General features: G+C 30.6%; 4 protein-coding genes and 9 pseudogenes across 13 annotated transcripts; 7 read left to right on the forward strand and 6 right to left on the reverse strand.

Annotated features, from left to right (window-relative positions):
• Positions 1–63: 63 nt before the first annotated feature.
• Bma-egl-45 (eukaryotic translation initiation factor 3 subunit 10, putative) lies at positions 64–7,590 on the forward strand (the record flags this gene model as incomplete). Its single annotated transcript, XM_043076511.1, has 19 exons — positions 64–174; positions 699–830; positions 985–1,121; positions 1,191–1,320; positions 1,479–1,621; positions 1,767–1,962; positions 2,550–2,776; positions 3,508–3,624; positions 3,949–4,210; positions 4,353–4,463; positions 4,755–4,862; positions 4,937–5,294; positions 5,373–5,577; positions 5,816–6,035; positions 6,135–6,380; positions 6,485–6,694; positions 6,796–6,952; positions 7,110–7,280; positions 7,520–7,590. The coding sequence occupies 19 exons, from the start codon at positions 64–66 to the stop codon at positions 7,588–7,590; spliced, it is 3,312 nt and encodes a 1,103-aa protein (XP_042932445.1).
• A 2,105-nt stretch (positions 7,591–9,695) lies between these two features.
• Positions 9,696–9,935, reverse strand: Bm18551 (annotated as a pseudogene). Its single transcript has one exon. A coding segment is annotated over exon 1 (240 nt).
• Positions 9,936–10,064: 129 nt separating this feature from the next.
• Positions 10,065–10,802, forward strand: Bm9591 (NifU-like protein, putative; the record flags this gene model as incomplete). Its single annotated transcript, XM_043076512.1, has 2 exons — positions 10,065–10,192; positions 10,595–10,802. The coding sequence occupies 2 exons, from the start codon at positions 10,065–10,067 to the stop codon at positions 10,800–10,802; spliced, it is 336 nt and encodes a 111-aa protein (XP_042932446.1).
• Positions 10,584–10,946, forward strand: Bm18552 (annotated as a pseudogene). Its single transcript has one exon. A coding segment is annotated over exon 1 (363 nt).
• A 100-nt stretch (positions 10,947–11,046) lies between these two features.
• Bm18553 lies at positions 11,047–11,280 on the forward strand (annotated as a pseudogene). Its single transcript has one exon. A coding segment is annotated over exon 1 (234 nt).
• Positions 11,281–11,362: 82 nt separating this feature from the next.
• On the forward strand, positions 11,363–11,476 carry Bm18554 (annotated as a pseudogene). Its single transcript has one exon. A coding segment is annotated over exon 1 (114 nt).
• A 310-nt stretch (positions 11,477–11,786) lies between these two features.
• Positions 11,787–12,032, forward strand: Bm18555 (annotated as a pseudogene). Its single transcript has one exon. A coding segment is annotated over exon 1 (246 nt).
• A 591-nt stretch (positions 12,033–12,623) lies between these two features.
• On the reverse strand, positions 12,624–13,199 carry Bm18556 (annotated as a pseudogene). Its single transcript has one exon. A coding segment is annotated over exon 1 (576 nt).
• Positions 13,200–13,348: 149 nt separating this feature from the next.
• Bm17358 (Uncharacterized protein) lies at positions 13,349–13,757 on the reverse strand (the record flags this gene model as incomplete). The annotated part of the gene is made up of 2 exons (XM_043076513.1): positions 13,349–13,436; positions 13,606–13,757. 2 exons carry the CDS (start codon positions 13,755–13,757, stop codon positions 13,349–13,351), a joined length of 240 nt encoding a protein of 79 aa, XP_042932447.1.
• Positions 13,758–14,169: 412 nt separating this feature from the next.
• Positions 14,170–14,400, reverse strand: Bm18557 (annotated as a pseudogene). Its single transcript has one exon. A coding segment is annotated over exon 1 (231 nt).
• On the reverse strand, positions 14,393–14,794 carry Bm18558 (annotated as a pseudogene). Its single transcript has one exon. A coding segment is annotated over exon 1 (402 nt).
• Positions 14,795–17,420: 2,626 nt separating this feature from the next.
• On the forward strand, positions 17,421–17,735 carry Bm18559 (annotated as a pseudogene). Its single transcript has one exon. A coding segment is annotated over exon 1 (315 nt).
• A 3,962-nt stretch (positions 17,736–21,697) lies between these two features.
• Bm404 (Uncharacterized protein) lies at positions 21,698–24,006 on the reverse strand (the record flags this gene model as incomplete). The annotated part of the gene is made up of 8 exons (XM_043076514.1): positions 21,698–21,949; positions 22,056–22,153; positions 22,566–22,713; positions 22,786–22,932; positions 23,015–23,080; positions 23,195–23,279; positions 23,492–23,756; positions 23,979–24,006. The coding sequence occupies 8 exons, from the start codon at positions 24,004–24,006 to the stop codon at positions 21,698–21,700; spliced, it is 1,089 nt and encodes a 362-aa protein (XP_042932448.1).
• Between the last annotated feature and the right edge of the window lie 58 nt (positions 24,007–24,064).

The raw sequence follows: 24,064 nt of genomic DNA on the forward strand, positions 1-24,064 counted from the left end.
TGAAAGCTCAATTTTAAGGAGGCTATACTTTGAAGTAGAGAAGTGAAGAAAGAGCAAAGTAACATGCCTCCAAATTTTTTCCAAAAACCGGAAACGGCACTTAAACGTGCTCATGAACTTATATCTGTTGGCAAAGAGATGGATGCATTGGAAACGCTCCACGATACCATAAAAGTAAGTTGCTTTTTCCGCATTATTTTACAGCATATCATCAAGAGTGCTATATCTTTCTTAGCGTCCATAGTTCATGGTTGCAATCCAAACATAATCCGTGTTCATGACAAATTGATCAGATGGATGCATTTTGGAGTGCGATACAAATGAAGAAACTGGTTAATCAAAAATATGGTATCCTTGATTACCATATTTTCAAGCACCAGTTTACAAATATTATTTCATTTCTGTTAATAAATTTTGGCTGGACCAAATATTACGGTGATTAAGGATGTTATTCTACCAAGGAACCAACTTTTAAACCCACAATATAAGTTTGTAGTGCCTTACTGCTTCCAATAGTATTTACCGAGTTATAAACAATAGTCCTATTTGTGATACCTGGAAGTAAAACTTATATTGTTTTGTTAAAATTTTTTTTTTCTGGCTTTTTTTGTTCCAGCAGTCAAGAGTCAACTCTTTCTCCAAAAATGGAGGTAAATAATGCAGTACGCATCCACTCTAATAATTATTTTTTCTTCTAGTCAAAACGCCACAAGCAATGGACAAAGACGCATGAAGCAATTATGCTGAAGCATATGGAACTTTGTGTTTCATTACGACGCCCACATATGGCCAAGGATGCTCTTTTCCAGTACAAAACGCTTACTCAACAGGTCTTTTATGAAGTTTTTAGGACTTTTATTTTCTTTCAGTGAAAATTTTAATGACCATTACTAGCATCTATTCAAGTCTTCCGAGAGATGAGCAAATATTTTTTTCCTATACTAAGGGATTTAAAAGAAGTTATGTTTGTTGGAAATTCTCCAGGTTGCCATTAAATCTCTTGAAACTGTTATACAACGGTTTCTGGAGCTTGCACAGCAGAAAACGGAAGAAGCGCAGAAGACTTCTATTGAGAAAGTTGAAGAAATTGATGATTTGGATCAAGCCGATGCCCCTGAAAAGTCTGTTTTCTTCAGTATTTGGTGTTAGAATGTTTGGAATTTGATTCTTAATTGCAAAAAGTATTTTAGCTTGTTACTGTCAGCTGTATCCGGTGACGCTGCACAAGATCGAATGGATCGAACTGTGTTGAGTCCTTGGCTGCGTTTTCTGTGGGATTCTTATCGAAATTGTCTTGATTTGTTAAGGAATACCGCTGTGGTTTGTACTAATTTATTCGTGCTAAAGAATTCCTTTTCCACTGATCTTGCATAAATGAGATGTAGAATTTGAGCATTAATAAGGTGTGAAAATAAATTAAAGGAATAGCTATAGTAAACAGATAAAAATAGGGTAGTAATAGTTGAACAAATTTTCAGGTTGAGCAGTTGTATCATCGTATTGCGAGGCAGTCATTTGAGTTCTGCGCGAAGTATCAGCGGCGAACAGAGTTTCGTAAATTATGTGATAATCTCCGATTACATTTAACGCAAATTCAGAAACACCAGCATTTGGCTCATGTGTAAGTTTTTGTTAGTATTATTACATCAAGAATTATCGTAACTTCTTTCTTTGTATTTGCAGTCACAACATTTTAATGGTTTTTGGTTGTAAACTTACAGCTTTTAATGCGGTGTAGATATCAGTGCGGTAATATTTTGTTTTAGGGTGAAACTAACAAGTGCAGAGTCATTGACTTTAATGCAAGATACGCGTTTAATACAGTTGGATACAGCAATACAAATGGAATTATGGCAAGAGGCATACAGAAGTGCGGAAGATGTTCATGGTATGATGCAATTAAGCAAAGATAAAGATGAACGCATGGTTAAACCAGCAAGTTATGTCAATTACTACGATAAGGTTCGTTATCACCTATTTAAAAGGTTTTCAGTAAGGTGCCTTTCATCTAATACTCATGTTATATGCATTCAGGGAACTTTTTATTTCAATTCGTTAAGGAATCTTTTATTCAGTTAATCAATAAGGTATTATAGTTCTATTTCCATTTTTGCATTTCATTGTACTGTATTTGATAACCAGTTTATTTATGGTCCAAACAAAGTACTGGCATTCATCTTATTTTTCATTAAGAAAGAACACCTTATTTGTTAAAACTCTTTTAAAAATCTTCTTCAATGTCAGTCTCTGTGAAAGGAAGTCGTGGTGTACTGGTCTGTAGGCTAATCAACATTATGATAGTTGGGTTCGAAATTAGTTGAGGTACTGTTGAATATCAATGCACGTTCTCGTTTCATCTCATTGCTTCACAATGAGGCGATCCATATAAGCGTGCAAAATAGTAACCATTTGACATTACTTGAAGACGCGGATGTTCTTCCACGTATTCTCATCATTAATTGATACATTCTCTCATTACTTTCTTTCGTCAGTAGACAATTATTAATATGAGGAGATGATTTTGTTTTCAACGTTGCTTGTTTTTTCAGCTCGCATTGGTATTTTGGAAAGCTGGTAATAGACTCTTCCATGCAGCTGCTCTCCTTCAGAAATACATTATTTACAAAGATATGAAGAAAACATTTAGTATGGAAGAAGCTATGGATCAAGCAACTCGTGTCCTTCTAGCAACACTTGCAATACCGGATGGTGCTGATAATCCTTCCGATTTAACACGCCATTTGGATATTGAGGAACAACACATTGCAAATATGCGGTAGTTTTTTTTGGCTATCTAACACTGTTCAATATTTTCATTGTATTTCCTACAATCACACATCACAAGCGATAATTCCTGAAAGAAACTAACTTTTGTATATGTAAGATACCAGATTTAGTTTATTGGCTGAATTTTCTGCAGTCCTCTGTAATTCTAGCTGAATTTTTTCTTCCTTCTGAATTTCTCCTTAATTCTAGTTGAAAACGGAAAAAAAAGGAAATTAGAAGCATGCATTAGTTCATTACGATTCAAATTGAGTCGCAATGTTATGCTTGCATGCAAAAGCATGTTTTTTCGAAGGATTGTTCTTGTTGTTTTTTAATGCAAGGATTGTTCACGAAATATACATGAAATGAGATCCATGCTATAGTTTCAATTTTGATGACATATCTATTTTTACCATTGCTTTTAATTTGGTTGGTCCTGTTTAAATTAAATTGACATTGTGTCAGCATCTTGGTTTTGAACTTGTTTTCAACTGAACGAGAGCTGTTTGTTCAAACTCGATTTCTTCACAAGAAAATTAAAGCCTCAAGACAGATTGATAATGCAACCTTTTGTGTTAATTATGAATACTGATTGCAAAGGCAAATGATTTTGTCGAAATTTTTATTCGCGTTCGATATGTTTGGACGAATAATTTGATTGCAGCCTTAGACATAAAGGATCCATTAAATGAGTTTCGTCGCTGTATGCTGTGATTAGAAACTTGTCGCTGATTGTTTCAGATTGTTGTCGAATCTCCTTCGTTTGCCGGTAGCGCCAACAAGGGCTGGAATTTTGAAAGAAATTACTCGTTTGAATTTGCCGGATGTTGCTGTGGAAAGTGCACGTACTCTATATAGGTAAAAAATTTTGCATCCGTTTTTAAAAGAATTAAATTAGATTTATATCCTTTGTTTCACTATGTATTCATCTAATATTGAAGCGTGTAGGATACATTCGCCAGGATGGTAATAACATAGGCTTGTTTAAATTATTGAGATCAATGATGAAATGATTTGGTGACTGCTATCTCAAATTCTTATCGTCAAAGGGCGAAATCTTTGTTGTATCAAGTCTCAAGGAATATAGCACTTCGTATTAATGGTTATGATTCTGTGATTTTTTCTAAATTCATTGCTATAGAGCTAAATTAGAGAGATCAAAGATTGAGTCTCATTTTTCAGATTACTGGAGTGTAATTTTGCGCCTCTGCGTCTTGCAAGTCAGATTCAAGCGGAATTAACAAAGGTAACAGAACTGAACAGAGCTGAATATAATCAGTATGTTGAGGCATTGAAGGGTGTTACAGCTACAAAAATTATAAAGCAAATTTCGGTCATTTATGATACACTTTCAATTGGACGTATCCAGAAAGTAATTCCATTTTATAATGGCGATGAGCTAGAGCGTTTCTTGGTGGATATAGCAAAGCATCGTTATGTCAAAGTAAGTTGTTCATCTAAATTTTGTTCTGGTAGGTGTTAAAGGATGACTTATTTTTAGTTTCAGAAATATTTCAGTAATGCTTATGATTTTTCTTGTAAACAGATACAGATCTAATCTAATTTTTTTCTCTCTCTCTTTATAGGCTCGCATTGATCATCGTGGCGGATCAATTCACTTTGGAGCGGCAGATGCCGCACTTTCTGGGTTTTTCGATTTGGAAGTATCGGATGGTTTTGGTGGTGAGGCAGAGCAGGTTTGGCTTGGTTGTGTTTTTTTTTTTTTTTTTCATGCATAAAGTGCAGTAACATAAAGAGTGAGTGACTGGGCTGTTAATGTGATGCTATCATCAGTGCTCTTCGAATAATTTTAACTTTATTGGGATTGCGGGGTTTGAATGATAACTTGTTATATTTTTGGCGATTCTTATCTTGATTTTATATTCCAATATGCAGCATTTTTTTTTTTTTTTGAACAATCAACTCAACAGAGAAATTACATAATGAGGAGTAATCTTCCAAGGAATCATGTTGGATTTATTATTTAGGTAGCTGTCGAGGATATTCGAAATCATCTTCAGTCAATGTATAATAACCTACGAGACGCTGTTCAAGTTCTTGATTATGAAAAAATTAAGAGAGCCGCTACTGACGACGTAAGTTTTTTGAAACGTTTTTCTGTTAAAATGTTAATTTCGCTTATATGTTTTATTACTTTTCTCCTTTTTAGTTGAAACGTCATGCAGAAATATATTTATATCACAAAGATGCTGATTACGAGCGAATACTATTGCGCAGAAAGAAAATTGAAAGTTATAAGGAAACTAGTGAACGACAAAAATTGGAAAAATGTCAACAAGCTCAGGCGGAAGCTAACAGGAAGGAAGAACAGAGAAGAGCTGAAGAAATGCGTCGTTTGGAACAGGAAAATATCGAAAAAGAAAAACTGCGGAGACTTGCGGAGCAGGAGGAGATCGATCGTAAAGTACGAGCAGAAAAAATGAAAAAAATCCAAGCGACTCCAATATATCAGGCTATTGTAAAAGATCATGGCGAAGAAGCCTTTCAAAATATGGATCCTGATTCAGGTGTGTATTTACCCTTCAAAATGTGTGATCATTTTATTAAAACTAATGTCAGTTGAGTTTTTTTTATTGGTTTTTTAGTACTTCGTGAACAACGTGATCGTTTGGATGAACAGCGTCGTGAACAACAAGCCCGTTTGCAGCAACAAGAAAAGAAATTTGATCATCTGATCCGCGCTTATCATCTACAAGAAATGGTAGCACGTAAGGCTATTTCAGATAATTTTGCGGTGAAAGCTCCACAAAACCATGATTCTTATGAGAAGCGTCGTGTTGAAAATGCAATGTATGTACACATTTATTACTTCTACTTATTTGTTTGAAAGAGAATAATAACTTGTAATGGCCAGTAAGCAACTGTCTCTGTCATTTTATTATAAATAAGTAAATTAAGAGATATTTTGTAACTAAATGAACTTTTCAGTTGTTGCTATTTTATCTAAATTATGCATGTGAAAACAGAGAACTAGCTTTGTCCGATCGCCATAAAAGTATGTTTCATTTTATTTTATCCTATTTTTAAGCAAAGACCACGAAAATGCAGTTGCTGTTTATGAGCGCATGCAGAAAGTACGTAAAGATCCGGATGCAGCTGCATTCTTGGAATCGGTTAAAAAGGCACGTGCTGATGATTTCAATAAGAAAATAGAGGATTGGGAGAAGAAATTGCGTGATGAGAAACGAAAACGTCTTGAAGAACGCCATGAACTTCGAAAGAAGGAGCGGAGGAAAGAATGGCTTCAGGTTTGTATTGCAACTGTATAATGGCATGGAACTTCAAGATTCCTTTCTGAATTCTATTGAACCAAAATTTTATTTTTGTTTATATTCATATTTTCTTAGGAACGTGAAAGAGAATTGGTGAAAGCAAGAGAAGTAGCAGAGCAAACAAGGAGAGACGAACAGGAGAAAGAACGAAGAGCAGTCCGTGAATCACAACGCCCGTCCAAACGGGAAATAGTTGAAAATTCAGAAATGGACTCCGATTGGCGTAAGAGTGCACAACCAACACAACCTCGAACTATTTCTTCAAAGCCCTTTGGAGAACGTTTCGTGGAAGGTGAACGTTATCGTGAAAGTGGTGCAGTTGTAAGTAATTTCTATTTTTGCTGTTATAAGAAATTTTCAATTGCTTGCCATGACTGATTATATCATCTGTTCTAATGGCAAAATCCAGAAATGATTGTTCTCAGACTGCATCCGAAGCTGATAGTGGACCATGGGTACGTGGAAATGTTACTGGATCGCAGAGACAACAAGATGTCCCGATTCGTAATATTGAACGTCCTGCTGTGCCATCACGCTTTTCTAATCGAGAACAAGCACGTGGTGAAGCAGATTCAACGACAAATTGGAGGAAGGGACAAGTAGCACAACGTGATAGAGATCAGTCTGTTGGAAAAGTATCAGATAATCATAATTTAACTTTTATACAAATTTTGATTTTTGCACAAATGCTAGTTTGTAAAACTATTTAATAAAATTTAATGAGTCAGTTTTGCAGCAACCACTCATGGAAAAACGTGGCGAACCCTCCGGTGCTCAGCTACATGACGTGAAAGCTGTAGCCACTCCTTCTCCAGCTGATGCGGGCCCATGGAGACGAGGAATGATTGTAGCACGTGATCAAGCCGATTCATCACAACGGACGTCTGCAGCAAGTAAGAGGCTTTTACGTATTCTGCTAAAGCTTTTCTGAATTGATAAGTTGCGATTACTTTTAGATCTGAAAATAAATCTTATCGCTGTGGTTATTTCTTTTATAGTTATGCAGTTCAACTGATATCGAAACGGTTTTATAATCTGTAAATCATTTAGCTCCCACAACTCAACCGTGGCGCCCTTCGAGGTTACGTCAAGCAGATGGTGCACCTGTAAACGGTGCTCCATCTGGAAGAATATTAGAAGGAAGTGGTAGTAATGAACCAAGTATAGGTAAATGGAATCGATCTATACAACGTACTGGTGATAGCCATGGTGCACAGTCTTGTAAGTTTTTTCTAATTTTAAATGCACTTGAGAACTAAGTTATAGTTCGACTGTTCAGAGTTTAGGTCGAGAACAACTTATTCTATATTTTAAAGATAGCAGATCTGGAAAATATCTGCTTATGCCTTGTGTTATCTGCTTTTCTCATTGGTGTAACTTTCATAATTTCGTAGCGGGAAAGTTTGATATTCTCATTTTCAAGCTCATGCATTATTTTTTTTATTGGATTTCACTTTCAGTTCGTGGTATATCTCAGCATCAGCAGCGTAGAGGAGCAGCTGACGACGATCGTAATTGGCGCCAAAAATGATAGTAATTATAAATTTTAATTTGGTAACCGAATGTTTTTTCTGTTAATTATCTTTCTATGACAGCTCTTTTCCTTCTAATTCTCTATCGGTGGTTGTCTTATTAAAGAGAAAAAGTTTCTTCTTTAAAACTATTCAGTCAATTTTTCATATTATTTTTTCTAGTAAATATGAATATTATTTACTGTTTCCATGGTTAGTCATTAAGAAGCAGTGAAACATCATGTCACTCACCTTTCTCACAAATGACATTTGGAATTTTTTGATATTCCAGAATGAACTATATAAAGAGCTCAAAAATAGCTTACGAAAGTTTTAAGTAAGCGGCTTACTTTTGTCGCTTTAAAAACATTATGAAGAAAAGCAATTCTATAGTACATTGCAAGTATTGTCTCAACCAATTGATGGATTTGAAATGGGACGGAAGCTCAGCTTCGAATTTTTAGACCTTTAACAAGTTGCATGCTACATCCTGTTGCTTATTTCTAATCTTAAAGCCTTGTTTAAGTTAAATGAAATTTTACTATTGATGAAATTCGAAGTCATTTTGGTAGATACATGAAATACATATGTTCGGGTTTTCCCCTTGTTGTTTTATTTGATTTCCGGGGTTGTCCTGCTTTTGTTGTAGGCATATTGCATATGTTGTTTTGTATGATTGTATATTGATTAGTGACATTTTATGATGTCACTTTCGAATTTAAATTAAAATTTGTTGTAATAAAAACAGTGGGTTAATTTTAATGCTTATCTGTGTGTAAAACAATTGTTTTTAAATGGAAACTGTAAACTACAAAGCCACCTAAAAGATTACTGCTTGATAGCAATTAAAAAAAAAAAGACATGCAATAATTATGCGGAAATCCTGTTATCACAGTGAAAAAAAAACTGATATTTCCCGAAATTATAGAATAATAAGGGTATTAAATTTTTACATTATTATTCTCAATAATAGGAGAGGGTTTTCCAAACGATCTGATTGTACTTGTTCCTTCCTATGTGCTTTACTATAATTTGTCCACTTTACAGCATTTGAGAATTTTACAAATTATTTAGCACATATGAGAAGATATAGAGCTCACTTAATATTCAGTATATTTTGTTGTGATCTTCCAAATATAGTGGTATACTTTTTTTTATTCTGCCAAATGCTTGTTAAATTTATTGAAGGCATGTTATTAACTGTTTGTTTTGCTTCTAATACAATGAAATGTAATGGAATTTTCATGGCATAAATCGCAAATTATTTGCTTGTTAGAAGAGTATAGTTGTTTAATCTCTAAGAAAAAACATATACAAGAAATATTGTAAAATAAAAAGTGAATTAGAAATGAGTGAACTCTTCCTGTTTTGGGAAATTTTCATATTAACAGATCTATTTGTTTCCATCTGTTTTTCAATCTAAACAAAACAAAATTTTCAGTGTTATATTTAAAATATTAACACATTCTGTCATGAATATTTGACAACTTATGCAAAAAAGAAAGTTTAATAAATTCACTCTGGAGCAATCTTAGAATGTAAAAATTAATAATATTTGTATTTAGCAATGATTTCAACTAATTTTTTGCCATGAAATTAATAAAAATTACAAATCTAGGTCAATTATAAATGATAAATCGATAACTAAATCATAAAATACAAGTTGATTAACCTAAATCAAGAGAAAAATCGATAGAATAATACATATTTCCAGCAAAAAAATGAATTTGGCCATCAATTTTGTCTTTGAAATGCTTTCAAATTCTCGCTATATGTCATTTTCAACTAGTTTGCATAATGAATTTAATAATTTTAAGGTTCTTGAACAGCAGCAAAATCGAAATTTCGTTGAATTATGGATGAATTATGGATTTTTTATGCATTCTGCTAAAAAAATCGACATGATCTTCTAATTTCTGGAAGGTTTTTACTGCAATATAATTATAAATACCATTAAATATCAATTATAAATAATAAATCGATAACTGAATCATAAAATAAAAAGCTTATTAACTTAAATCAAGCGAAAAATCAATGGAATTATGCACATTTCTAGCTAAAAAAATGAATTAGACTATTAATTTTAACTACGCTAAGCACTGGCATTGTAAATCCTGTAACACCAACTAACCATTTTATTAAATGCCTCTAATTAGCTATAAGCATTTTGAGCGGTATTCGCATCAAGAACCAAAATAACATCATTAGGAGCAATGCCATCGTCGTTCTATATATCTTTGATAAGTCCTCCATAACATTAACATTACTTTGAAGACTGCCTGCTCTATCAATCAATCAGAACAACATCTATGCTATCTTTTATAGCTTGACTTACAGCTCTATACACCACACTTGCAGAATCGTTTACCGTACTCTCCAGTGACAACAAAGCAATCAGAACGTCCTGTCCACATGTTTAACTGTTCACTACCAGCAGCCCTAGATGTGTCATACGTAACGAGCATGACGGATTTTCCCATATTCTTATATTTATATGCAAGCGTTACCTATAGCTGTGGTTTTACCATTACCGTTACCACTACACATACTACCATTATTATATGTGGTTTTTTGTCTAAAATTAGTGGTTGCACAACAGGGTCTTCGTTCATTAGTTGTTGGGTGATGATAATATTATGCTCAACTTCTTTATCAAATTTGATGTTTGCGAGCCTATCAAAATAAACTTGGAAGTTTTATGACCAATACCCATGCTAATGAGCAATTCCTCTAATTCATCCAAAAGCGATTGATCTAACTTTTTTTTGTCAGAAAAAATACTTTTTACTCCACCACTGAAGCGAGAAGTTTTTAACAAGCCTCTATAAAGGTTACTAAACAAACTCATGGGAATACTTCTTTTAGTATTACAATATAAAGAATGATATGCACTACGTATACTTGTAAAGTTAAATACAACTTGTAAAGTTTTACGTGCATTTTTAAAGTAAAATGCATTTAATTTCTAATCTAAAAATGTTATGATACAGGATGGTGATTTATAGGTAATCTTATCAGTTATAGTGAGAAGATTTTGGACCATTATGAAAATCCAAAGAATGTTGGTTCTTTGGACAAAAATGATCCGAGTGTTGGCACTGGTTTGATTGGTGCACCATCATGCGGTAATGTGATAGAGTTGCAAATAAATGTCAATGACAAAGATGTTATTGAAGATGAGAAATTTAAACTGTTGGTTGTGGTTCTGCTAGTGCCTCAAACTCTTTACTAACAGAAATGATTAAAGGCAAAACTATTGAAAATGTAACAAAAATAAAAAAACACCCAAATAATGCAAGAGTTATCTTTGCCTCCAGTGAAGGTACACTGCTCGGTACTTGCTGAAGACTATAAAAGCTATAAAAGCCGCTATTCGTGATTATCAAAGTAAACATAGTAAAAAGTGAAAGCTAAGAAGTTATGAGTGAATATCAAGGAGTAAATACTGTTAAGAAATGTAGTGGAGAAGATAAGATCGATATTTATTGGATGAATAACAGTATACTAACCTTGAGTGATCAGAAAAAGCAGTAGGAATAAAAGCCCTAATTAAACAAAAAGGATAGTCTGGTTTAAAATACGACATTCAATATGCGTGTGATATGCACCCTTTAGAGTCAATAACTGAAGAAAGCTGTAGTGATGGTCAAAAAGTTAAAGTGTTGATCGATCCAAAATCTAGCGTGTTTGTTCTCGGCTCTGAAATAGATTAGAAAAATACTCATCGGGTTTTGTTTACAAAAATCTTAATGAGAAAGGAAAATGTGGTTGTGGGGCGAGTTTTTATGTCTCTTCGCATTGTTTAAAATTGAACCAGCTTTTAACATCAGCTTTGATGAGCTAGAGAGAAAATATATTGAGCTAAGCAAAACTCATATAAATGAATGACAGTTCCAAACATGAGAAATATCAACAAAGCTTATCAGGTGCTATAGTCAAAAAGTGTCTCCAAAAAAATGCGGAGCATTTGCTGAACCTTTTCAGTGTAAGAAGCCAAGAGGATCAACTTAACTTTAAGATATATATATATATAAGGGAGTACTTACTGGATTGCAACAATCTCCAATATGCAAGTGATATGATTGATGAAAAAATAAAAGAATGCATTGAAAATCCAACTAATAATTTTACCGTAAAAAATTTTGATGAAGTGGCAATACGAGTTTTGAGATTGAAATACTTATATAAGTCATTTGAAGAGATAAAAAATGCGACTAAAATTTCTGAACCAAATTCAAATGAAGTAATTTTTGGTATAAACCTTGCTACTACCAACTCTTTAATTCCGTGGTAAATACAGCTGGCAACGTGGTGATATTTAAAAATGAGCAAGAAAAAAAAGCTGCTGCCTTCTAATGTGTTATTTCATATGAAAATAACACATTAAAAACCGTCTGGCCAAAACGCTATCGCAAAAAACGCTGAGGGTAAAAGTGTTGAAGACTTAAATAAAGTATCAATCTTGAAATAGATAATGAAAGTGAAAAAATTATTAGAGTAAAATGCTCGGTGGATAAGTATTTCACTCCTATCGAGATTTTTGCTGAGATATAAAAATCTTTGTGCGAAAGAGTTAAAAGTCCACTGGGATGGAAGTAAGAAAAGCGGTGATTACTGTTCCAGCTTACTTTGATTCAGCACGTAATGCAACAAAATATGCAGCAAAATTAGCTGGCATAGAAGTTCTTGGCCTCATTAACGCAGTAGCACTTTCTTATCCTATTGCAAAGAACAATAACAGTGGAATATACATATTGAAATTACACCAAGAAGGAGTGTTTCAAGTTCTTGCGGTTGGTGGTGATGACTTCTAAGTATGATTATATTGGATAAATGCAGAAAGAAAGTAGGTAAAGATCTCAGTTCTCCTAAGCATTTATTTACAATATCACGATCAATAAAGGAGCACTTATGCAAGAACATTTCTAGCACTTTTAAATTCAACATTATTGCTGAATTGTTTAAATGCAAAATTACAAACGAAGAATTCGGACAGACAATCAGTTCTTTAGTTAATAAGACTATTAATATAGTTAGTCACTCATATTATAAGCAACATAGATTGCATCTCTGCCAAATGTGTACCACCATCCCATTGTTCGTAGTAGGAGTCATTCCACTTCATTCATATTTCTATGCTGATACCAAGATCTTTTGCATCACCCTTCATGCTGGTAAGTTTGGTAACATATGTTTTATTCTTGTCTAAGTACCGCATGAAATTTGCTGTGCCAAAATTATCTTTAGATTGTTTACTATCGTTAAAGTAAGACTCTACATGCAGTTTGTTACGAAAGTCATGCAAAGTGATGTTAATACTTGCATTTAAAAAAGCTAATTCTCTGATACGATTTTCAAGAGTGGAGAAAATCAGTACTAATAAAAGTCTCCGTTGACAGTATAAATGTTACTCTACTCCCTCATTTGTTTGTTTTCTTATTTACTCACCATCTTCAAAGCGCATAAAGCGTTCTTTCTTATTGTGCCATGATAATGCATTTTCAACTGAGATACCAGCACCATGTACCACGTAATCCGTTAGAAACCTTTTAGTTATATTGCTACCACATTTACCACATTCGTGCAGTTGGGTCATTATTATTATCTATGTTGCTGATATTCCTTCTTTGTAAAGGATTATCAGCTGAAATGCCACAACCATTATCAGTTACAGATACTGAGCCATCCCCATCTATGCTAACCTCAATTTTGTCATAATGCCCCAGCATCTATGATAACCTCAATTTTGTCATAATGCCCCTCATCTATACCTTATTATCAACAACCCCATATATGCAAACCAGACCCATCACCAGGTATCCCCCCCATGTACATACCTGGGTGCTTCCTTACAGTACCATGACCTCTTAAGATTTTTATTGCATCAGCGTTATTAGTTACTACTTTCCATACAAACTTTTCCGTTCTATTTATAAATGTTAATACTTTATGTATTAAACAAATAACGTTGACATTAGAGAAGAACCACTTACACTACCACCGTTGATATATGGCTTAGATAGAAGGATTCGAACCCCGACACAGCAACATCGAAAACCGATGCCTTACCACTTGGCTGCACCCACTCCAAAACTGTCCTCATCAATAACATACTATTAACCCAATTAGTATGATTGATTTCTTCTTCAGATATTGTTACAATAGCTGGCTGATCATAAGAATGCATTGCTCAACTTTTTCTACAGTTTTATCAACTTGGTCGCTTCTGCTTTTCATAGTTGCTATTACTTCAAGAGAATTCACTTTATGATATATATTTTCTCTTTCTTCAGAAATATATATTTATATATATAATTAATTTCTTCATTCTTTAATAATTCTTCAGAAGCAGTTTTAGCCTCCTTCACATTCGAAAAAGTTGTGTAAACTAAAACTAAACTGTTCATTAGGATCAACATAAACATATTGCTACTATACATCACTTAGATTGAAAAATCTCTTAAGAAAAAATAGAAGAGACTTTTTTTGAAATTCTGTTGTTTCACTATGTAATAATGAAATTTTGAAATTTTTTATGGTTAAATCTTTACTAGAAATACAAAAAAAGAATGTTACTCGTCAAACAACATCCTTTTGCAGAAACCAACAATTATTCCAACAATTGCAGAAAAGAGTATTAATTAAATCTGTGGAGTTTTAGCTCTTTTTTTATTTTATTTGCCAGTAGCTCACAGACTTGCTCTCCTTGGATTCTCAAAAATCTTTGCGCATTGTGTGTATGTATCACTGTGCAGCCCTGATGACAGTACAAAATGCCCATGCAAAATCGCCTCGAATTCTTTTATTCTAACATCACTTTTAGATTTCATCCTTACATTCTTTATTAATCATTTGGGTATATCGTATAAGTAGTCGTCCCATAATGTACAGAGGAAAGTTCATCGATACGAAACTGATTGACATAATATAGCAGGCAGCGTCCCATCGGTACTGCCAGCATTGCCAGTTGCAGTGCCTATAGCTAAAAAAAATTCATGTGAACATTTGTCTGAGGGAAAATGTACTGCACCCACCCATTCATCTCTGCAACAACCATTACTGTCATTAAAATGAATATGGCACATTCATTCATATTGGTTGTTGTGCGTACGTGCATATTGGTAAAATAAGAGACGACAACTTCTTTGGCGCTTTTAGCTTATTTTGCACGCAGTCTATGGTTGTAGTCAGTGCTGCAATGAATGATTTAGAAAAGAAATGCAAACGTTAATGCTGGTATGACTCACTTTAGTGTTTGAATTGAGAAATAACTAGGAAATAAATCTTAGTGCTGTCAGATTTCATTTTAATTAAATGTTAAAACTTTTAAAGAATAGTAATTCATTTAAAAAAATATGTTTTTTCAACTTAATTGATTATTTTCTATGCATTGTACGTGAACTGGTCATACACGGTGTGGTCATTTGATAGTTCAAAATAGTAAAATAAACTTTAATAATTAAGTTAATATTTCAGTAGCGAAATTAATAAAATCTTCAATTAGTCATAGTTTTAATTCATTTTTACGATGTAAATTAATTTTTATTTCAAATTTAAATACTGATTTTTATGATATTGAAATTAATTTTAATCACAGTTCTAGACACGGATCTTTAGTTCAACAATTCCTAAGAGTTTTTGTAAATTAAACATTAAAAAAATCTTTAATTTTTCTAAATTCTGTTTTAATCAAGTGCCAAAGATGTTAGAAAAATAGAATTCATTTAAAAATAAATATATTTTGAACTTAATTGAATACTTCCATTTGCATTATAATTGAGCTGCTTACATTTTGTCGTGGATATTTGACATTTTATGCAAAAAAAGGTTTTAAAAATTAACTTTGAAGCAAACTTCCAATGTAGAAATTAAATAAATTTGCGATTATAAAATAATTTCAGTTAATTTTTGATGTTGAAATTAATTTTAATCACAGTTCTAGACACTGATCTCTATCGACATTTCTCAAGAGTTTTTGTAAATTTAATATTAAAAACCATCAATGCTAGAAAAATGTAATTCATTTAAAAATAAATATATTTTGAACTTAATTCATCACTTTTATTTGCATTATATCTGATCTACTTACATTTTGTCGCAAATTTTTGACATTTTATGGAAGAAAAAAAATTTTTAAAAATAACTTGGAAGCAAACTTTCAATGTAGATTTCAATGTAATATTAAATTTACAAAAATTCTTAGGAATTGTCGAAATTTCTTAAAGATGCGTATCAAGAATTGTGATTAAAATTAATTCCAATGTCAAAAAATAATTGAAATCATTTATAATTACAAATTTAATTAATTTTTACATTGTATGGCTGCTTCAAGTTGAATTTACTAGACTTTCTTTTTTGCATAAATTGTCAAACATCCATGACAGAATGTAAGCAGATCAAGTACAATGCAAATAAAATAATCAATTAAGTTCAAAATATGTTTATTTTGATATGAATTATATTCCTATAACATTGTTGGCACTTAATTAAAACGGAATTTAGTAAAATTAAACATTTTATCAGTATTAAATTTACAGAAACTCTTAGAAATTGTTGAAATTTCCTGAAGATGTATATCAAATTTGTTATTATAATTAATTTTATGGTCAAAAATTAATTGAAATCATCATTAATTGCAATTAATAAAACTTTTAATTAATCGTAGTCTTAGTTTTTTTTACAATTAAAATTTTGATTTTTATGAAAATCCTATAATTTGTAGGAGTTTTTGTATAAAAAAACAAGGGAATAAATTCTAGCATTATCAGATTTAATTTTATTAAGTTTTAAAACTACTAAACATAACAATTCCATTTTAAAAAATGTATATTTTCACTTAATTAACTGTTTTATCTGCACTATACGGGAACTGGTCGTATACGGCGTGTTCATTTGACAGCTTAAATAATAAAAAAACTTTAATAATTATGTTTTGAACAATATTTCAGTAGCGAAATTAGTAAAACTTTCAATTAATCATAGTTTTAACTCATTTTTACAACTAAAATTAGTTTTTATTCAAATTTAAATTTTGATATTTTTTTTAAATTACTAATCCATTTTTTTAAATGAATTACTATCCCTTAAAAGTTTTAACACTTAATTAAAATGAAATTTGATAATACTAGAAACTGTTTCCCAGTCTAATATACAGAAAATCTTATAAATTGTAAAATTTTCATAAAAATCAAAATTTAAATTTGAAATAAAAATTAATTTTAATTGTAAAAATGATTTGAGACTATGACCAATTAAATGTTTTATTAATTTCGCTACTGGAATATTGTTAAAAACTTAATTATTAAAGTTTTTTTTATTATTTAAGCCGTCAAATATATGATCAGTTCCTGCGCAATGCATACAAAATAGCTAAGTTCTAATATCTACTTTTTTTAAATAGATTGTCATTTTTAATTGTTTTAATACTTAATTAAAATTAAATTTGATAATTCTAGAATTTATTTCCTTGTTTATTTATATTTAATTTGAAATAAAAATTAGTTCTAATTGTAAAAATGAATTATAGTTATAATTAATTATATTAATTACTGAAATATTGTTCAAAACTTAATTATTAAAATTTCAAATCCGTTCAAAGCAGGAATTTCTGTTGACATTCTTTCCCAAATAACTGGCTCATCAACTGACAGAATTACATAACTTGAGGTGTTTAAGTGTAAGGAAACAAAATTTAATATGATCCAATCACAGAATAAAGTAATGAATCTTTTGAATGGTATATAGATTTCAATTTGAGTAAAGAATATGGCAGTTAGGATAGTAAACATAGGAAATTGATTGCATTAACTAGCATTATTCTTGTTATTTTTTTGCTTTTTTTGTCTTGCTACGTAGAATGAATTCAGGCATAGACTTTACAGGTGAAATTTTGATGGAAATAAAATCATCAAGCGAAGGACATGCTGTCCTTAAAATTTTAAAATGGTTTTACGATGCAGAGTTCAAAGGCTGGTGATAGTTTAGTCATGTGTTTTGGAGAGAAAGGAAACGAAGGTAAAATTAAAAAGTCAAAAGTGTACTGGAAGAAAAGCTGGATGGCTCCATAAACTACCATAAAATAGATTATTATGGCCTACGAATAAGTTCAACACAGATGCTTGAAGAAATCTTGTCCATGTTTATTGCAATTGTTGAAATATTATTTTTATGTTTGGTTTAGATTTAATTGACAATGTGGATTTGGTAGAACAATAGAACTATTTCATGACGTGATTTTAACTGTTTGTTTTGTCAGCCTAACTGATATTAAATTTAATATTTTATCGGTTGCAGCCCTCCTTACTATAATTGGTTATTCAATCAATAATTCATTAGTTATATACGATCGGATTCGAGAATAACAAAAGAATCTAAAAATAGGCAGATGAGTGATGTAGTATTTTTCTTTTGCTCTCTTTCTCTTTGTAATTAATCAAAGTTTAATTGAATGATGATGCACGCTACTGATCTAAATTGATTCAGTTTTAAGCATAAGCTTATTTAATGAAAACATTTATACTTATCAAGATTAGTTGTTTTCATCAAATTACTTTCACATTAAATTATTTCGTATCATTTACCGTTTATGAACAATATCCAATTAATAATTATAACATTTCATTCCGCTGTTTTTCATCAAAATAAATGATATATGTAAGAAGGAAGAGAGAAAAAAATTCGACAGTTTTTTCTATTTCAGGAAAATTTATGTCTAAGATTAAATCAATTCAGTTCAATTGAATGCAATATAATTCTATTAAAATTTAATTAATTACAAAAAGAGGAAATGCAAGGAGATTTTCGAAAATATATTTTCACAAAACAAAAGAAAGATTTACAAATTTCTAATTTTTTGTTTCTTCTTGTTTTGCAAACGATCACATAATATAATTCCTTAAATAATTAAAAATTGTTGAATAAATTTGCAAAAAGAAAAAAAAAATTGAAAATGATAAATTCATGTGGCGCATCAACATTGTTATCACATGAAATACGCCAAAAATGCCATGTGAAATGGGATGATATCTTTTAGTGAAAAAGAAATTGTCATATTGAAACAAATTTCAATTGTTATTTACTAGATGAAATCAACCGATCATTTTCCACTTTTTGCTTTTCATTCCCGACAACAACAACAACTTTCTGCAATGTCGCACATTTATCAGCTTATTAATCTTTTTTTTTTCATTTTTTTTTAATAAATTTTTCTCAGATGATGACAATCACAGACAGACAGATAGATCGATATGTCCGTATGTCGGCATCTTTGTAATTTTATTGATATATTGATTCGATGAAAGAAGAACTCAAAATATTTGTGGCAAAAAGTTTTTTTTTTTTTTTTCCACAGATATGAATTTTATAACTGATCATTTCTATGAATTATAAAACATAACGATAATATTATCTAAAAATGATTATGTCAACAAATACAATCATTACTTTAGAATTATTGTATAATTCATCAAATTTGATAATTAATTGTTGAAATAATCATTTCTTAGATAATATAATATTATATTATATTAAAACAATGTTTTTTGGAAAACAAAGAAAGAACAAATTATTGAAATTATTGCAAAAATGATGCAGAAAGAGATGAATTTATTCATTATATGTGATAATAATTGTAGCACAAAATTAAGTTATTATTAATACAAATTATTAAATAGTATAAAATTAAAATATTTTATAATAAGCATAACGAATGGATTAGTGATAATATTAATGTATTTAGGAAAGAAGAAAGATGACCAATGTGATGACCTGATATAGTGTAGTAATATCGTCAGAATCAGATATTTACGACGAAACAACAGAAATTACTAATTTGATGACCACTATGTATCACACTAATTCGTTTATATTTTCTCCTTCCAATATTTCTTATTCCTTTCATTCCCTTTTTATCACAAATATTTTACTATACAAATAATATTATTGGAAAGGAGGATACTTTTACTCTGCAAATAAAAATACCATAATAATAAACTAACATTTTAGAAAGGAAGAAAAAAAAAAAAACATATAAAATAGCACGATGTTATCTACAGGAGAAAAAAGATTTGTTGACAATCACACATATCATTATACTGATAACAATGTTAATGACTAATGATAATAATTAGAATATGAGAGAGTAATTGTGAAACTCATATTCTAATAACAATCAGCTAATGCTTATTTATGTATGAATAATAAATCATAAAACATATAGATATCATATGAACAATGATAATATCACAAATCATTAATACCCACTCTAGACTATTATTATCTAATGAGCAACAAATTATATTTACAGTTAAAGTTATTAATACCATTAATAGTCCCTCTAAGTTTATCAGTTATATATTAACAATATCAATAATTATTAGTCATCAATACTATTATCATTAGTCATTAATATTGTTATCAGTATAATAACATATGTGTGATTGTCAACAAATCTTTTTTTTTCTATGGAAAACACCCACTATTTTACATGTTTTTTTTTCTTTTCCTAAATGTTAGTTTATTATTATGGCATCTTTATTTGCAGAGTAAAAATAATTCTTCCCTCCAATAATATTATTTGCATAGTAAAATATTTGTGATAAAAAGGGAATGAAAGGAATAAGAAATATTCCCTCTGTTTTATAGATATCATTATACTACAAAAAAAGACAAACCTTGTAAATTTCCCTAAAAGACCTTTCATACGACTATTTTCTTTTCTATTTCCTTTTGTTCATTTTTTTTCCTTCATCTTTGATAAATTCAATCTTTTGGTATTTCTCTTCATTTGATCAATTATACGCCATCTTTCTCTTATCATCTGAACAATTATATGCCATTTCCTCTCATTATTTACTGATAACAGTGTAATAATTGATAGATAATCGAGAATGCATTAGCAATACTGAACCCTATTAGATATCCATCATATTTAAAATGTTTTACAAAACTTTGTTACAGAATAAAAATATGTCAGTCACAAATTCGTATTGTACTTTGTTAATGAAAAAAATAAAAATGGAAACGAATGCAAAAGTTTGAAGGCAATAACAATAATGCAGTAATATAACAATTTTTTAATTGTATTTCTAATTTAAATGAAAAACAGAAACAAGAAAAAAAGGAAGGAATTTCGTATTAGTTTAATTCAGTAATCCTTACTTAATCAACTGATAAAATCTTTAAGTACTATTCCCAAAAATCTATTCCCAAATACTTCTATGAAATAAGATTTGCGAATAAATCTTCTTATATAATAAAAACAATAAAATGAATGATTAAATTATCACTATAAATAATCCAAAACGAAAAAACAATCAAATGTTACAGGAATCAGGAATAAAAAAGAAAAATATTACATATCTAAGAGAGAATTTTTGATAAATGAACTGCCAATAACCATAATGAATGAATGATAACTTTCTTCATTTCCTCTCAATATTTACCGATGAACCTCTCATATATTATCAAAAGATAAATAGTTTATATGAAATTATACGCAACAATAATAATTTATAAAGTATGATAATAAACCTATCAACTCGCATATAAGAAAACAGTACATAAATACCTCCAATAATGATGTTATCTTTATTTGCATCATTATCCACTTTTTTTAGTAAGTAAATTTTCTACGAGTATTTATAAGCGAAAAGTACATTAATGAAAGTAATAGATCACTCTGATAGTCATGTAATAGTACGAAGAATATCAGTGAAAAAATTTACTACGATAAATCACTTCAATTAAATAGTAAAAACAGAACAATAACAAAACAAGTACAATAAATAAAAGACAAATGATATAATTATGAAAAGAAAATTTCGATTCGAATCTGAATATCTTGCATAAATTTAATGATTTATCTGTGAGACTCTAGTGACTTGAAATGTATCATAAAAGTGTGCTAAAAAATACCACCTGTTGTAAATATAATTTGCATAAACACTACATAACAATGCATAACAAGTTCTACTCCATACTTCATATGTAATATTATGGCACATTATTAAAGCTGATGATGACAGTGAAACCATCATCAGCTTTAATAAAAATGTCCAATTCATAGAAAAGAAATATACAAAATATGATTCCTACTGAACAAATTTTTTAATCACAAGTTATCATTGCCTAATTAAAAACAGTTTTAGACAATGGGATTCGTTCATATATTGGTGAAAAGAACTTCCCCTCTGTGCCGGGCAAATCTTTATACCAAGGCAGTATTGGGAAAGATAAAATATGAAGATCATGAAGTTCGAACCGTCTTCTTTTTCGTGAATACCAATAACCAAAATTACCGAATATCATGTATGGCACATTGTATGGGTATTCATATGGCATAGCAATCTGATTTTTCGTTAATTTATACTTCCTATCAGCCTAAAATGCATTTGATACATTGAGCTTGAGAAGATAAAAAATTTAAATGCTGAATGAATTAAAAAAAATTAGTTCCATTAATATCTTTAATGGAATGAAAACTTACCACACGATATAGAATGTTTTTCTGATGTAATGCACAACACGTTATTGATAATGAATAAGTACTTGCAAAATAAACTCGGAAGAAATCCTGAATGGCACCTGTAAAAGTGGTATGTTTGAAAATGATTCGCATTCATTTAGATTTGAAAAAAGAAGCGAGTAACTTGAAGACACCTAATTCAAACATCTTCAATATAATTTAAATAGATATTAAATATACTAATACGTATATTAATTAACGAAATTGTTTAAAATTTTCAGAAAGCTATCTCAAGTTCTGGCCTGTTTGAATATAATTTCTCAATGTTATAATAGCAAAATCCCCAGACTGAATCTCTTGGGAAACTGAAATACTCAGATATCAATTTCATTTCTACACCTAAGATAGTCTGATATTTCCGTCTTTGCTATATCATAAGCTCGATATAACGCACAAACTTGATGAGTTTTTTTAATCATAAAAACATGATATCCTTTAAGATATCATTTAAAATCAATTCTGGAAACTGACCATAAAGACCTGGAGCAACAGTGACGATATCTTGTTCAGTGATATTTAGCACTTCACGCTTTTCGGCTTCAAATTGCTCTACTTTATGCATGTGTTCCACAATAGGTTCAGCATTTTCATCACTTTCTATCAGCTTTTTCAAGTTACCCTAAAAATGATGGAATTTCAGAAAAATTATTAGAAAGACAATGCAGGTCAATCTCAACGTATTAAAACTTACAGTGTAATATGTCTGACACACCAATTCGAACAACTTTCGAGTTCTTTTTATCAGAAGATTTTGTTGCATATGATGAGCCATGTCTAACATAAGACCAATTTGTAGATTCGGTAATCTTTTCAACATTTCCAAATATTTTATAGTTAACTGAAAAGCAGTAAATTTCAAATTTACAACGATATACGTTAGCATTTTTCTACCAGTAATCAAAAGAAATTGAAATGCTCACATGAATTCGTGTAACGTCTCGTCTATTCCTGTAGCAATCAAATGCTCGCTCTATACACCACTCATTCTGCAACAGTAAACTTGGAAAGCTAGTTATTTCTCTGAAAATTTTCAAATATTCAGTAAAATATTCTGTTTTTTTCTTCTAGAGAAAAAACATTAGAAGTTCGCAACAATTTACCGGAGCCCAAGGAAGCGAATCTAGATTCCCAATTACCAATACATCCTCTTCAACTTTCTCCTGTGGCGGTGGTTTCAATCTTGCCCTAAAAATAAACGAAAATTAACTTATCGATGAGTTAGAAGAAAAATATTTGACTAGTACTTAAAGGCATAATAATCAGCATCTTTACTACTTATTTCAAACTACAAAAATTTCTCTTCCAAACCAAAAAATAAACTCTAAAATAAAATTATTTCTCTTTACAAAATAATATTGAACACTTTAATATTATTATATTTCTCCACATTTACTAACCATACTGTTTTAACAGCTTTCATCTCTGAATCCCAGGCATAACATTCGCGACAAATTTTATCATATTCGTACTGGAACGACGCATCAAAATAATCATTTTCGATAAGAACCGGTAAGCGTGGTCGGAATACATACTTTGATCGTACCTCCTTTTCTTGCTCATCTTTCTTATTTTCATTTTCAAATCGTAACCGATCATTAATTGCATAGCTTGAACTATATGGACAGCAGTGCAGCATAGATCTCACATGCCTAAGCAAAGAACCTGAAATTGTTTTAATAACATTCTCTTCAAGTCATTTACTAAAGTAACACTGAACACTTCGGTACCATAACATTTGTATTTTACTGATATTATAATTTTATAAAAACTAGATGGACGGATTAATTTGTTTTAAAAACCTAAAATTTTCAAATCAATCCACATTACATAACTCTTTTTCGAAATAATTCACATAAACTATTCCAACAATTTCTAGAAACACACCGAATATTCGAACCCTACTTAATGTCATTTCTTCATCATAGATTGAATTCCACCTGAAGTAACCTGAAACACAAAATAATTAGAAG

Source organism: Brugia malayi, assembly GCF_000002995.4.
Source record: "Brugia malayi strain FR3 genome assembly, contig: Bm_v4_Chr1_scaffold_001, whole genome shotgun sequence".
Taxonomy (NCBI): Eukaryota; Metazoa; Nematoda; class Chromadorea; order Rhabditida; family Onchocercidae; genus Brugia; species Brugia malayi.